The sequence below is a fragment of the Stenella coeruleoalba genome, assembly GCF_951394435.1.
Source record: "Stenella coeruleoalba genome assembly, chromosome: 13".
NCBI classification, from domain to species: Eukaryota; Metazoa; Chordata; class Mammalia; order Artiodactyla; family Delphinidae; genus Stenella; species Stenella coeruleoalba.
Window position 1 is genome coordinate 11,713,361 of NC_137159.1, and position 14,549 is coordinate 11,727,909.

General features: G+C 45.8%; 1 protein-coding gene across 1 annotated transcript in view; it reads left to right on the forward strand.

Annotated features, from left to right (window-relative positions):
• The first annotated feature begins 10,053 nt into the window (after positions 1-10,053).
• The window catches only part of MERTK (MER proto-oncogene, tyrosine kinase), a 111,436-nt gene continuing 106,940 nt past the window's right edge, over positions 10,054-14,549 (forward strand). The window contains exon 1 of the mRNA XM_079941382.1: positions 10,054-10,252. Within this exon, the coding sequence (XP_079797508.1) occupies positions 10,192-10,252 (61 nt within the window). The 5' untranslated portion in view covers positions 10,054-10,191. The remainder of the gene's footprint in view (positions 10,253-14,549) is intronic.

Genomic DNA, 14,549 nt, shown 5'->3' on the forward strand with positions numbered 1-14,549 from the left:
CAAATGCCCATCACCTGGTGAACGGATAAACAAAATGTGGTATATGCATACAATGGAATATTAGTCAAGCATCAAAGGAAATGAAGCACTGATACATGCTACAACATGGATGAACCTTGAAAGTATTATGCCTCGTGAAAGAAGCCGGTCACAAAAGGCCACGCTGTATAATTGCGTTTATATGAAATGCGTGGAATAGGCAAATCCACAGAGACAGAGAGTAGATGAGTGGTTGCCAGGGGCTAGAGGTTGGGATAGAAGTAGAGGTGGGGAAAACAGAAAGTGACTGCTAGTAGGTACAGGGTTTCTTTTGGGGGTGATGAAAACGCTTTAAAATTAGATGGTGGTGTTTCTTGCACAAGTGTGTGATCCACTTGTGCAGTAAAAACTACTGAATTGTATACCTAAAAATGGAGTTTCATGCATAGTCTTATGCTATATTTTATGCAATATGAAATATATCTGAATAAAGTTGTTTTTTTTTAAGTTCTTAGATAAGACACCAAAAGTACAATCTAAAAGAGTAAAAAAAAAAAATAGTGAATTGGACTTTATCAAAATTAACACTTTTTATTCTGCTAAAAACACCATTAAGAAAAAAAAAAGACAAGTCACAGACTGGGAGAAAATATTACAAGTCACATTACTGACAAAAGGGTTTTATTCAGAGTATACAAAGAATTCTCAACACCCAAATAAAGAAAACAAACAACCTTGTTCCTTAAAAAAACTCTTGTCATACTTAAATGAGACAGTCATAATCACGGTTGTAAACTGATTTATCCAATTATTACCCAGTAAAAAGAACAGATTCTAATTGAAACTATGCAAAAAAATTTTATGATTATGAAAAAAGAGAACTCAGTAAGACACTTTGTATAATATTTAACCAATGTTACATTGTTCTGAGTGGTTTTGTAGATAAGAGTAATCAATGTATATCACTAATCATAACAGAATCATTATTATGTTTTCCTTTACTTATTAACATAATCTATATTACAGTCTTTTATGGGATTGCTTTTTCTGAATTCTGAGGGGCCAGCTGGTACAAGATAACTATTTTTGAAATCTCATTACAGTTTGAACAAGTTTAGCAGTAAAACTGATGGCTAGAGATAAAGAAAAAAAACCTTTTTGATATGCTCATCAGAAATAGAATATTATCCATAATTAAATCAAAGTAGGTTTGTATGGCTCCTGAATTAAGCAGTGCACTTTCATGCATTTGTCTGCTTCTGGACTAAAGTGTCTGCAATCCTACCTCAGTCCTTAAGTACAGGTTGACAGCAGTTGGCAATGTCAGTTTATTCTGGAAAGCCTGGATCTATGGTACAGTCCTCAACTGCGGCTCGTTTGATGTTTCTTCTAGAAGACCAATTACTCTCGGGCAAGCTAGGACCCTTAAGAGGAGGTAATAGTTGGATTAACTCCGTCTATTTTGTTATGTGCCCTTTGTTGTATGTAGTACTTGTTCAGGCAGGTTGCGGCTAGTTAGGGGCATAACTTTTCAGACTTAATCACACTTTATTGTTGCACACGGAGCTCTGCCTCACATCTCGAACTGATTCATATTAATATTTGGGGGACCTCCCTAATTTTGTGGAGGAGAAAAGAGAGAGAAAGCCATGTTCTCCAAACTCTAGATTTCTCAGAAAGATTAGAAACTCGAAAAAAATCCAGAAACAATCATTCCCTCACCATCACATACTCCAGCTCCTTCATTCAGTTATCCAGACCAAGTAAGACCCTCTTAAAAGTGTTGACCCATTTGTTATCAATATATAAAACCAGTTTAAAATGTTTCCATCAGTCTTTGTATACATTTTCTCCCCTTACCAAAGGAATCAGAAAGATCTGTGTGCCTGCACTAGATTTTGCTAGATGAAACATATAATAATAAGCTTTTATGATGTATCTGTCCCCCCAGATTGAGAAACAGAAGGACACAGAAAAAGTTATAGACAAACAAGTGATTGTAAAAGATATACTGTATCTTGCTTTTGTGAGGAAGAGAGAAGGCTTTTTTTCCCTCTCTAAATTTTCACACATACAAAAGAACTACAAGCTTAGGTTTTACAACTTCAGCTATTGGTCAAAAGGAAATACAGGACTCAAAAACTCACCAGCCCAGCAGTTCCAGCAAACACACACACACACCCCCCACAATATTTTTCACAGAACTGCACCTCTAGAGGCAAGCAAACAAGCCAAACAGCGCAGAGGATGCCGGGAGCTAACAGAGTACCCAACACGAAGAGACAATTAAAAATTATTATCTATCAGATTGTCCATTATCAACCACCTGGCAGATTGCCAGATAGTCAGCCATTACCAAGAACCTTCGAGAACCAGACCTCTGTAATTTCAGTAAGCTGCTCAGCAAATGGAATCTCATATTCACCATCTCCACTCCCCCACCAAACTATAAGAACTAGAAACATCTTATTTCCAGAATGGTTTGGGGAAGAAAAGTGGAGTTCTTTATATGTACCATCTTAACTCTCCTAGAACTACAAAGGCAAAACATTTAAAAGATATATATTTTTTTAATTTAATCTTATTTTTGGCTGCACTGGGTCTTCGTTGCTGCGCGTGGGCTTTCTCTAGCTGCGGCAAGCAGGGGCTACTCTTCGTTGGGGTGCGTGGGCTTCTCATTGCGGTGGCTTCTCTTGTTGCGAAGCACAGGCTCTAGGTGCGTGGGCTTCAGTAGTTGTGGCACGCGGGCTCAGTAGTTGTGGTGCACAGGCTCAGTAGTTGTGGCGCACGGGCTTAGTTGCTCCGCGGCATGTGGGATCTTCCTGGACCAGGGCTCGAACCTGTGTCCCCAGCATTGGCAGGCAGATTCTTAACCACTGCTTCACCAGGGGAGTCCCTAAAACATTTATACTATTAGTATTTTTGTTCCAGAAGCTAAATGGAGTTGCTTGCAAGCATTAGTTCAGTTTCACATTAAATTACAAAATCTAGATCTCTCTGCTTCTGGTATGTTCTTTAGCAGCTGAATAGAGATTCCTACTTCCACCATCTCAATCTCCCCCAATCTTCAGGTGTTGGACACACATTTCCAGTAGAGTTTTACGCTGATTTGAGACTCTGCTAAATACCATCTCAGTGCCTTGGGGAACTCTGTCTAGATATTGGCACATCCCAGATGTTTGGCATGGTGAAGGGTATCCAAAAGCTGCAAGGGCTAGACACTGGTCCTTCCAGTTTGTCATTCACCCCTCCCAACAGTCTCTTACATGCTCCAATACTAGCACTGTTGACCCTTAAACAACACAGGTTTGAACTTCGAGAGTCCACTTACACTCAGATTTTTCTCAGTAAATATGGTACCTGTATGTAAGTATGTATTTCTTTTTCACATTATCTATTTATGTTAGATGTCTAATTTATTCGTATGTATAGCACCTACAGTGTTTTGTATCATATAAGACTGTTTAATATTGATGTGGGTATTAACAGACAGACAGTGCAGCCTGTAAACATTTGATGTAAACCTACAGTGAATACAGTACAGTACTGGAAATGTATTTTCTCTTCCCTAAGACTTCCTTAATAACATGTTTTCTTTAGCTCATTTTATTATAGTATATAATATAGTATTTAATATATATAACATCCAAATTATGTGGTACTCGACTGTTTATGTTATTGGTGAGGCTTCCAATCAACAGAAGGCTATTAGTAGTTAAGTTTGGGGGGAGTCAAAAGTTATATGTGGATTTTCAACTGAGTGGGGTGGTCGGTGCCCTTAATCCCCGAGTTGTTCGGGGGTCACCTTATACTTCCCATACGTTGCTGACCATGGCGATTTGAGCATTTTAAACACAATGTGAATCCCCCCTTCCCACACACATACACACACCCACTGCAAATACATGAGCTGCATAATTTTCAATCTACTGTTCGGCACATGGAGTGAGGTGTTTTACATGTTCCATAATCACCTGCCAACAAATTCAAGAACTGGGCACCCGGCCTCTAGTATGTAGGTCAGTGTGCTGGCTGCAGGCAGTGTCCACCAGAGCTCGCTCAGCCCCATCACAACTTACAAGTGCCAGACAATGGAACTTCCGGTGTGTTTTTTAGCATGATGAAAACATACACCATCTCAGTATTATAAAGTTGTAACACTTAGATATTTGAGCTTCTCTTACTTTTGCCAGGACACCTAATGGTTTCTCTAACATGGACAATGTCACTTTTCCCCGACAAACTACAAAAGCCCAACAGCTGTCCTTGTATCCAGGGAGGGGCATCTTTAATCAGCACCATGTTTTTTCTGAGCCTGACAATTTTACTTCCAGTAAGTTTTTTTGGGTTTTTTTTGCCTATGGAATGGATTTTCATGCTAAAGTGTCCCCAGAACTACAAAAGGAAACACTTTTATTCCACCATCATGTTCACTGTGCTGAATGGAAATTTTACTTGTATCATTTTGCAATGACTGTGGAAGCCATTGTGCTGGGAGGGCCTGGAATTAGCCTGAGCTATTTTGCTAAAGTTCCTGCATGGCCCTGGCTCCTGGTCAGGGCACGAAGCATACTGATTAGTAATGTTGCTTTGTGGGTTCGAGGAGGTTTGGGGAGATTTGTCCCAGCTCGTCAGTGCTGTTTATTGAAAACAGTGAGATACAAGGACCTACTGTACAGCACAAGGAACTATACTCAATATCCTGTGATGACCTATAATGGAAAAAAATCTGAAAAAGAATTTAAAAACATATATATATACACACACACATATATATGTATAACTGAATCACTTTGCTGTATACTTGAAAATTATTTAATAATTATTAAAATTATTTAATAATTATTTAATAATTTGTAAATTATACTTCATGAAAAATAAATTAAAAAAATAAAATGAAACAAAGCAAACTAAACAAAAATCAGAGAGATAGAGGATTTGTATGTAGTCTCAGTGAGACCACCTAGAGGGGTCTGCTATTGAAGCTGGTTATGCCTCAGGAATGTGCCTAGGGGACCCATGAAACATAAAGATCTCCAGCTACGCCTCTATTTTGGTATTGAGGTATTCCAGGTGATTCTTGATCCAAGATAGGAAATGCATCCAGCCACATGTCTTACAGAAGCGCGGACAAAGGATCCTGTACCTAGCCTCTCTGGGGCCCTTACAATGAAACAACCACTAAGTGTGATGCGTATTAACTTTACTGCTGTTGCTATATTGTAGCCTCTTCCCGTTTCAAACTGTAGAATTTGAATCCGGTGAGTCTTCATTAGCAGCGGATTCCTGTTTAACTGCCAATCAGTTATACAAGCAGCTGTTCACTTGTATTCAATTCGACATTCCTAATGGATTAGCTTACCTGCAGCATGGTCCCCCAAGAGCTATACACCTGTACTCTGAGCATCTCGTTCAGCACACTGAATGGAGAGTCTTCTGTGCACCACCTACAAGAAACTACAAGAGGCTTGTGCTTCCCTTAAGATTTGGGGTGCTCTGAGTTGACTCTCTTACAGGGCACCATCCCAGTTCCCCAGCAAACTTCAAGAACTTGGTACTTACATGGATTTCCAACACGTTGCTCAGCACACAACATGGGGGACAAGAGGTCAAGAGACTTGGACTCTGTGGTGTTGGAATGTCATTCATACAGGACTGAAACCACCAAGAATTATGACAGGGATTTTGTGAAAGGAGTGACCGTGATGCAAGTACTGAAATCTTCAAGGAATGAGAGGGAGGGACCGAGGGGTCTGTAGTGACCGCAGCAAGCAGGTCTGATGATATGAGATTCAAAGTTGGAGACTCTGGAGAGAGGGGCAGAGAACAATCTTTCAGGCAGCAAGGAGAACACCACCTCCGGGCGCAGGGGAAGGAAGGAATGTGAGTGCAGGAGGCATGGTTCAGCAAAGGGAAACCAGGGTGCTGCGGTGGGAGGACCATGGAATGGCTGCTGGGCGGGTGAGAACCAAAGTGGTCCTTGACTGGCATTTGGCCCATGAGATAGTAGCTCCCTGATGGAGGTGCTGTGCTTTGGCTCAGTGACACATTCCAGGGGTTGGTCTTACACCTGGAATTGAGCACATGCTGTCAACTTCTGTGGAATCATAAATGAATGAATGGCTCTCTGGCACTGAAACCAGGATGAGATTGTTTCTTGGCAATCTGTCATTCATAGAATACCGTGAGGCTAAGCCCGATCCCTAAATTTTAGGCAATCTGCACTATGTTAAAATGGATGGGAGGAGGCCAGCTCTGAATTGGGGGTCCACGTGCTGGACTGGATGCAGGAGTGGGAAGTCAATTACAGGCCCCAGCTGGAGACAAGGCTGAAAGGGGCAAGGGGAATGTGTATGTGGGTGGGTAGGACAACAAAGGGAGAGGATATGGGTTTAGAATAGGGTCATTGATCCAGCAATCCCACTCTTGGGCATATGTCCAGACAAAACTGTAATTCATAATGATACATGCAGCCCTACGTTCATAGGAACACTATTTACAATAGCCAAGACAAAGAAACAACCTAAACGGCCACTGACAGCTGAATGGATAAAGAAGATGTGGTATATATATACAATGGAATATTACTCAGCCATTAAAAAGAATGAAATAATGCCATTTGTAGGAACAAGGATGAATCTAGAGATTATCATACTAAGCGAAGTAAGTCAGAAAGAGAAGGACAAATACCATATCACTTATATGTGAAATCTAACATATGACACAAATGAACATATCTATGAAACATATAGAACAGACTTGTGGTTGCCAAGGCAGGGTGGGGGGTGGGAGAGGGAAGGATTGGGAGTTTGGGAATTAACAGATGCGAACTATCATATATAGGATGGATAAACAACAAGGTCCTACTGTATAGCACAGGGAACTATATTCAATATCCTGTGATAAACCATAATGGAAAAGATATATATATATATATATATATATATATATGTATGTATAACTGAGTCACTTTGCTGTACAGCAGAAATTAACACAACATTGTAAATCAACTATATTTTAATAAAATTAAAACAAATAGGGCCATTGAGAACTAACTCTTTACCTCTTTCATGTGTAGGCTGGCATGCTCCTCTGGGGACTTCAGTTGTTAGTCTTAAATCCCGTCACTGATATGTTGAACATGCTTGAGGCATGCATCGTGATCACGATACCACTTGATTTGAGACATAGCCCTGCTACACTTGAGTCGGTGGGGGTGGACTTTCCCAGCCCCCGGATGAACGCTGCTATAGCCCCTTGACTTTCCCTCTTTTTCTTATGTAATAAAAGTAGGGGCTCCACCTCGTAACATGTGGAGTCTTAGCAGATATAGAAGACAGTGTGGGCACCGAAGTATGGGTTCTGGGTTGGTGTCGCCCAGCTAAAGTTGCACAAATTAGCCTTTGGGGGCAGACATCCTATAAGGATGGAAATAGTTGTGTAATATGGGGTCTGGTTTTTCTTTTAAACCCACATTTCCTGTCATCTATTTTGATGACTTGAATAATTAGGACATTAACTTGCAATAACATTTAGATGCATGGCAAGTATGAAAAATGAATACAATAGAGTTGATATCCCACATTTTAGCTAAGCTTTGTTCTTCGTGAAAGTTTTAAAAGGTTGCTGCAAATCCTTTGACCCTTCCATCATCAGGAGGTGGGAGCTACGGCTCTTCCGCATGAGAGTGGGGTTGTGACTGCGTCCACCAAGAGAGTCCGGTGTAGTGGAGTGGGGTGACCTCTGGGCTAGGTCATGAAAGGCCATGCAGCTTCTACCTTGTTCACTGGAATGAATGTTCACTCTTGGAGCCCTGAGCCTCCATGTAAGACTTCCAGCTACACCAAGGCCACCATGGAGAAGCCTTGTTCAGGTGCTCTGGTCTGCAGCCCTGGTCTTTTGAGTCATCCCAGTGTAAGTGCTAGCTATGTGAGGAAACAGACCTTTAGATCAGGGGTTGGCCAACTTCTGTAAAGGGCCAGATCGTGTGGCTTCGTGGGCCCTCTGATCTCTGTCACAAGTACTCAACTCTGCTATTACAGCACACAAGCAGTCATAGACAACACACAGTGAATGGCTGTGTTCCAATAATGCTTATTTGCAAACACAGACGATAGGCCCACACGCTACAGTTCGCTGACCCCTGTTTCCGATCATTCTAGTCCCCAGTCATTGAGCCTAACATCCCAGCAGAGATGGAAGAGGAAAGACAAACCATCTTCCTTGTGCCCCATCTAAATCTCTGACCCACAGAATCTGTGAAGCTAGTACAGTGGCTGCTGTTTACCCCCACTGCGCTTGGGGTTGTATATCACACAGGAATAAATAATTAGACAGTTTTATACTAGGTGGGCCTCATCAGGAACGTGAGACTTAGCAAAGACCTGAAGGAGGAGCATTAACCAAGAGGGGGTGAGTCTGGGGGAAGAGCATTCCAGGCAGAGGGAACAGTCGATGCAAAACTCCACGGTGGAAGGGAGCCTGGTGTATATGAGCAGCAGCAAGGACACCGCAGGAGAACAAGGGCTCTGCTGAGATGGCCTGGCGACCTTGCACATCTCCACATAGGCATGCAGGCGAGCCTTGAACGCAGTCTTACCCAGGTCTTGGGGGACTGTCCCGTGCTTCCTCCTGCGGCAGGGGGAGGTGAGCCTGGTGAGCAGCTGTTGCAGGCAGTTTCATGTCTCTCTCTCAAGGCATGCCTGTTTCTCTTCCTTCTCCAGACTTTCAGTTGAGCAAGGTGTTTCCATGCCTTCCCTCCATGCCTCTCCCTGCCCCCAAGGACACAGCAGCAGCCACCTGTGAAAGTCTATGAAACTGTACTTTAGAGTTGGCTGCTCAGCAGCAAAGCCACCCACTCCTCAGGTCTGTTCATCTGGCCCCTCGGGCTTGGTGTCATCCTATGGGACAAGGGACGCCAGAAGCTGACATCGTGCTGACTGCTTTTGCTGGTAGTGCAAGTGATAACCGATTTAAATCCATGTGGGCTGGTTGCCTCCTTACAGCCAAATCTAGCCCAAGTGACCAGCCTAGGGGTCAGGGACTGCTGGACCACAAAGCAGCATAAATGGAGGTGGAGTATGCAGATGAAGTCAGAGAAGAAAAGGGACCAGGTCGTGCAGGACTGTGGCTCCTATGCAGAGAGAAAGTGGGAACCACTGTCCAGTTTTGAGCAGAGGAATGGCTCATGTTGTCAAAGGATCGCATTAACACACATAAATTCTAAAAATGTTTCCTTAAAGTATATATATACATATATATGTAAGTTATTGTTGCGATTATTAGTAAAAGTGGCTGACATTTCTTTCACGGTTAACTTTCTCTGCGTCTGCCTTCCTGGCTCCTCCACACTTTGTCGTTTGGGGGCTGCCTCCTTCCACTCACGCTCTGCACTTTTTCATTGACGTTCGTCTCCCTCCGTGAGCATCACCTCTCTTGGACTCGGGGGCACAGCGAAGAGTTCTTCTCCAGGAGGCGTTGAGCTCCTCGACGCCGAGGCTGGTCTCACCCCTTTGGCCGGGTACCCAGGGGGCGCTCGGGCGGGAGCGGATGCATGTGGCGCTCAGCAGGGAGCGCCGCCACGGTGGCCTTGGCCTCTGGGAGCGTTGCTGTCTGGGTTTTGTGTTCGCAGAGCCGAGACTGCGGGACTACCGCAGTCCCCAAGCTGCAGGCGCCTAGTCTTACGTCTGGTGGGGCGGCCTCCGCTCCCCCTCGCCCAACCCAGTCTCCTCCCTCTGTCCCTCCCACCTGCACGTGTTGGACGTAGAGACAGCCCAGAGCCAGGGCCCCTTTCTCCTCCCCACCTCCGGCTGCCCCTCCCCTTTATGGTCCCCACCTCCCTCCCCTCTCTTCAGCCCCCGCGCCCCCATCCCGGTCTGCCCAGGCTCGACCCGAGGCCCGCCTCTGCCCGCCTCTCCCCGCCCCTCCGGTCCAGCCCCGTCCCTTCCTCCCCCTCCGCGGCTCTCCTCTCCCGGCCTCCTTCCCGCCCCCTCCCCTCCCCGACTGGCTGGGTCCGCTCGGACTTGGCCCGCGTCCCGCCCCCTCCAGCCCTCGGCGCCACCCTCAGCGGCTCGGCTCCGCCACTTCGGCGCTGGCTCCCGGGGCCGCCGGGAGTGGGCTGCTTCGCGGGCGCGCTTGGCCGGCGACGCGGCAGGTTCTGGACGTCTATCTGTCCGTCGGTCCGCAGAGAATATCCAGTTCCGCGGCCCCGGGATGGGGCGGGCCCTGCTGCCGCTCCTGCCGTGGCTCTTCCTCCCCGCGCTGTGGAGGGGAGGTGAGTGCAAGGGGCCGGGGGCCGGGCGCGGGGGGCCGGGAGCTCGCCGACTCGGGCGCACCCAGCAGCTGGCAAGTTTGCAGACACCTCCCCCCGCCCCAGCGGTGCCGGGTGCTCCCACCGACGCACTGTCCCGGCACCCAGGCTGGGTCGAGGGCGCGCGTCCCGGTGGAGCCGGGGAGGGGTGGGCGCCGAGGGCTCCCCTTAACCTCCAAGAGGGAAACAGAGCTCGGCCGGGCGCGCTGCAAGTCCTGAAATTTTCGGCAGAGGGGAATGCGCCGAAAACTTTTCCCTGGACATGGTTGCGTGGTTGGACCCAGGCTTTGGCGGGAGTTGTGGGAGCCGCAGACCCCATCATCCCCCGAGGGGCCGGAGACCAGCAGGCTGCGGGAGCTGGGGTCGCAATCCCGGTGCTAAGATCCCCCAAGGCCCAGAGTGCAACCGGGAGGGACTGTGGTCCGGCTGCTCCCCCCGGGCCCTCATGGGCAACATTAGCAGGGACACCCTGGGAGCGTGGGGACCCCGGAAAAATGGGAAGCATTCTTTTCACCCCTGTTACTGCTGAACCGAATCTAACGTGCTTGGTCAGCGTCTAGGTTTATCTCGACTCTGCCAGGCATTCCAGTATAAATACTCTTACCCATCCAGTACTGGATGGGTAAGTGGTGGCAAGGGAGGGCAGGTCCCATTCTGCATCAGCAGCTTGTTTGGAGGGTAAGTGATTAACGGGTTAGAAGTTTAATCGCTGATGCATTGCTTAAGGAAGCTGGAAGAAATTTAACCAGGCTTTATACTGAATGAACACATCTCAGGCATTTTCCCTAAACTAAAAGGTTTAGCTTTCACCTATTATAGTCAAAGATGTTTTTTAAGAATACCTGGGAAGTTCAATTTATAGTTAAACAATTTACTTCAGATTTTTTCCCCGTGAAGTTTTCATTGGAAAGCTCAGTTGCTCAAATAAGAAATTCTTAAGCAGTGCACACATTAAATTACATAGACAATTTATAATTTGGGGCAACATAGCAATTTGAAGCAAACATCCGAAACATAAACCAAGCAAAGAATTAAAGCAATTCTGTTCTTTACCCCCAGCCCTCCACTAAACCCTCAAAAATTCCTCAGCATTACTGCCAGATCCTTTTTCATAATCTGCTGCAAATCTGTTATATTTTGCTACTAGGGAAGGCTGGCCATTAATGGTAATCTTGGACATAGTGAATGTGGTGAAAATTATGGGAAAAGTAATAGAAACCGTAGTTTTGGTGGAAGACATTTTTTAAATGGGCTGTTTTTCTAATTTTTTAAAAAAGCTGTAATAAAGAAACTTTTGTAGCCAATAATCAGTTTAGGCAGATAATCATAAAAGGTCTGTTAAAATCCACCCAGCGGGAAGAACGAAAAGTTTCTCCAGTGTTTCTTTCCCTACCTTTTGCTTTTCATCTCGAATTTATCTGTGAGATGTCTGGCAGTGTTACATTTTACCTTGTGAAAAGCTGGAAGAATGGGCTTCTCACTGGCCAAATTAGGGCAGAAGTAAGAGTGCTGTAGGAAGAGATTAAAAATGGTTATTGGACCCCTCGTCTAGGTTTACGATTTTCATATTGCATGTTGTGGTTTCAAGTGGTTTGCTCACCAGGCAGCAGAGGGGAGAGAGAGAGACAGGGTGTGAATGTGTGTTTAGACTCTACACTGTAGAGGAATGGATAATTACAATTTACGCATCACTTTCACCCTGGAATCCTCCCTACCGCTCACCCCCACCCCATACACACAAACACCCTCCCACAAAGACAAACACACACAGAACTGAAACTGCTGAACCAGGGGTGTTTCTGGGCTCACCAATCTTTCCTTTCTGTTCCGTCTCTGATGGGGGTGCCAGTGAGCAACAAATCAAGCAAAGGGTAGCTCTAGAGGGCCCAGGAGAAGCTAGAGGACAAGAAATACAGAGGTGGATAGAAGCGAAGGCATTGCAAGGACCTAGCCGTTGCCCCGAAACTCAGCCCTTAGAACTAATTGGGCTTTTAAAACTTTTCAGTGTTAGCATTTCTCTCCCAAACTGAAGCTGTCACCACGTTACAATATATTGTCAACATTTTCCCAGAAAGGACTTTAAGATGTCTAGTTGCTTATGGGCTTTGTATCAATGGACTCAAATGCTTTGTGGAAGTAAGCAGGGCACGTTTCAAAACTAAGTAATTTTTCAAAACTTATTCTGATCCACTTCCTTAAAGTTAGGGTTAGGGTTAGGGTTTTTCAAATTGAGAATAATTATTTTTTGTCTTATTTTTAGAAATAATTTCCAGGTTATTCTAGGAGCAGGGCCAGTGGGTTGCCAATCAGAGCTGGTTACGAACAGGTTGCATCTTTAGGTGCCGGTGAATTGGGAACATGCCTCCAAGGTAGGGAGGCTGAGGCCGGACCTTGGTTTAAATGGGTTCCCCGGCCTGGAAATGAACATATGCAGACCCTCCGCTTCCCACATAATGGCCAGAATGAGACTTTGAAGATGAATCGGGCTGGGTTGTCCCCTTGTCTGACGTCCTCCAGTGGCCTCCTTTCTTTAACGAGAGTTGGCAAGGACTCAGGGGCCTCCCTCTCCCTTTTTGACTCATTTCCAGTTACTCCCCCCTTGTGGCTGGAGCGGCACGTCTCTCTGGCGCTTTTGCTGTGGATGTCCCCTTTGGCTGGAATCTTTTCCCCAGGATCTCTGCACACTGGCTGTTTCTAGCCGTTTGGGTCTCAGCTCAGATGTTCTCCCGGAGAGGCCTTCCCTCACTGCCACTGCTGCCAAAGTTATACAGACACACTCCGTGAAATAACAGTACTGCCACCTGATGGGTTCCTCTTCACCTTCAGAGCGTGATACTCATTTCAGGTGCTCAGCATCTGCAGATGGTATCAAAGACCCAGGCCTCTGCAGGTCTCACCGTGTGTTCCTCCCGCTTCTCTCTTCCTACTGGCTTTTCCAGAAACAGGTGCTGCAGCTCCCATGACCTTGTGCTTGGGGCTTGGTTGCTAGAAAACAATCTTTCGTTTCACCGTGATGCCAAAGTGATCTCCTTACTAGAAATGTTAGGGTAGATTTTTGGACTATATTAAGGCCAATAGAGCAAGGTTAACGTATTTTATAGTCTCTTAACGATCCCAACTTTAAAAATAAGTCAAAAGCCAATTTTTCATGTTAAAGACACAGTTTTAACAGCTCCTTGCCCAGGGCGAATTGCCCGATTCCCAGGTCATTGGGGTCCCGAGTGCCTTGACTCTGGCCTGTTGTTACTAGTTTAATCTTAAACCAAAGTGGCTCTGGTTGGGATGCATCTCAGCAGGAAGTTAAACATTATAAAACCTGAAAAAAGCGGGTTCAGTCTGTGTGCTCCTAGGGCTTGGAATGAAAATTAGCAGGGGCTGCAGCTCAGGGGCTGAGTGGCCAGTGGGCTGGGCTTCCTGTCCTGCCTAGCTGGCCTCTGGGGAGCCCTGGGGCAGTGACTAACTCTCAGGACCTCAGTTTCCTCACTGGTCCTGTGGGACTCTTTGTTATTTATGGAAGGATGAATGAGCCGGTGTCACATGGTAAATGCTTCAAAACTGTTAGCCATTATTACCCATGCTTCCTCTCCCTTCTCAACTCAAATTTTGCGGTAATTGTTTTTCTTAAACAAAAGGTATTGGGGGAAAAGTTTCTTCTTTTCTCACTGAAATATGTCCTAAATTGCAACTTGAAACACGAGGGCGGACCTATGGGCCATCCTCCACTGTTCAGAGCGCTCTGGTGGAGGGGCTGTGGGTGTCCATCCCAGAAGGCTGAAGTCCTTGCTCTGTGGGACTGTTTTCTATTAGTTCTGCTAGCAAAACCCACGCTTGTCGCCTCAGATGAGGCAGGGCCTGTCCTGACCACTCCCCTCTTCACCCCCCCATCACCCTCACTTGTTGAATTCAGGGTTAACTCAGTCCAGGAATCGCTTCCTGTCATGTGCCTCTCAGGAAGGTATAAAAATGAAGTCCAATTCCTGCTCAGCTTTTCCCACATCCCTCTACTCTAAAGTGGGTGTGGTTTTGTTTTGGTTTCATAACTTTTGGGGGGGTTGTTTGAGTGTAAACATCCAGATAATTCCTTTCTTTTTTTCCAGCTAAAACTAGGTTTGCCAAATGCAGTCTTCTGGCTGCAATGGCTAGAGAATGAGGCTCTGTTTCTTAGATGACGTTCTGTGTCTGAGTGGGTGTGTGCAGGTGGTCTTGTAGCAGATAGACCGGACAGGGAGGCCCAGGTGCACTCCTGGCTTCCAGATGCTTC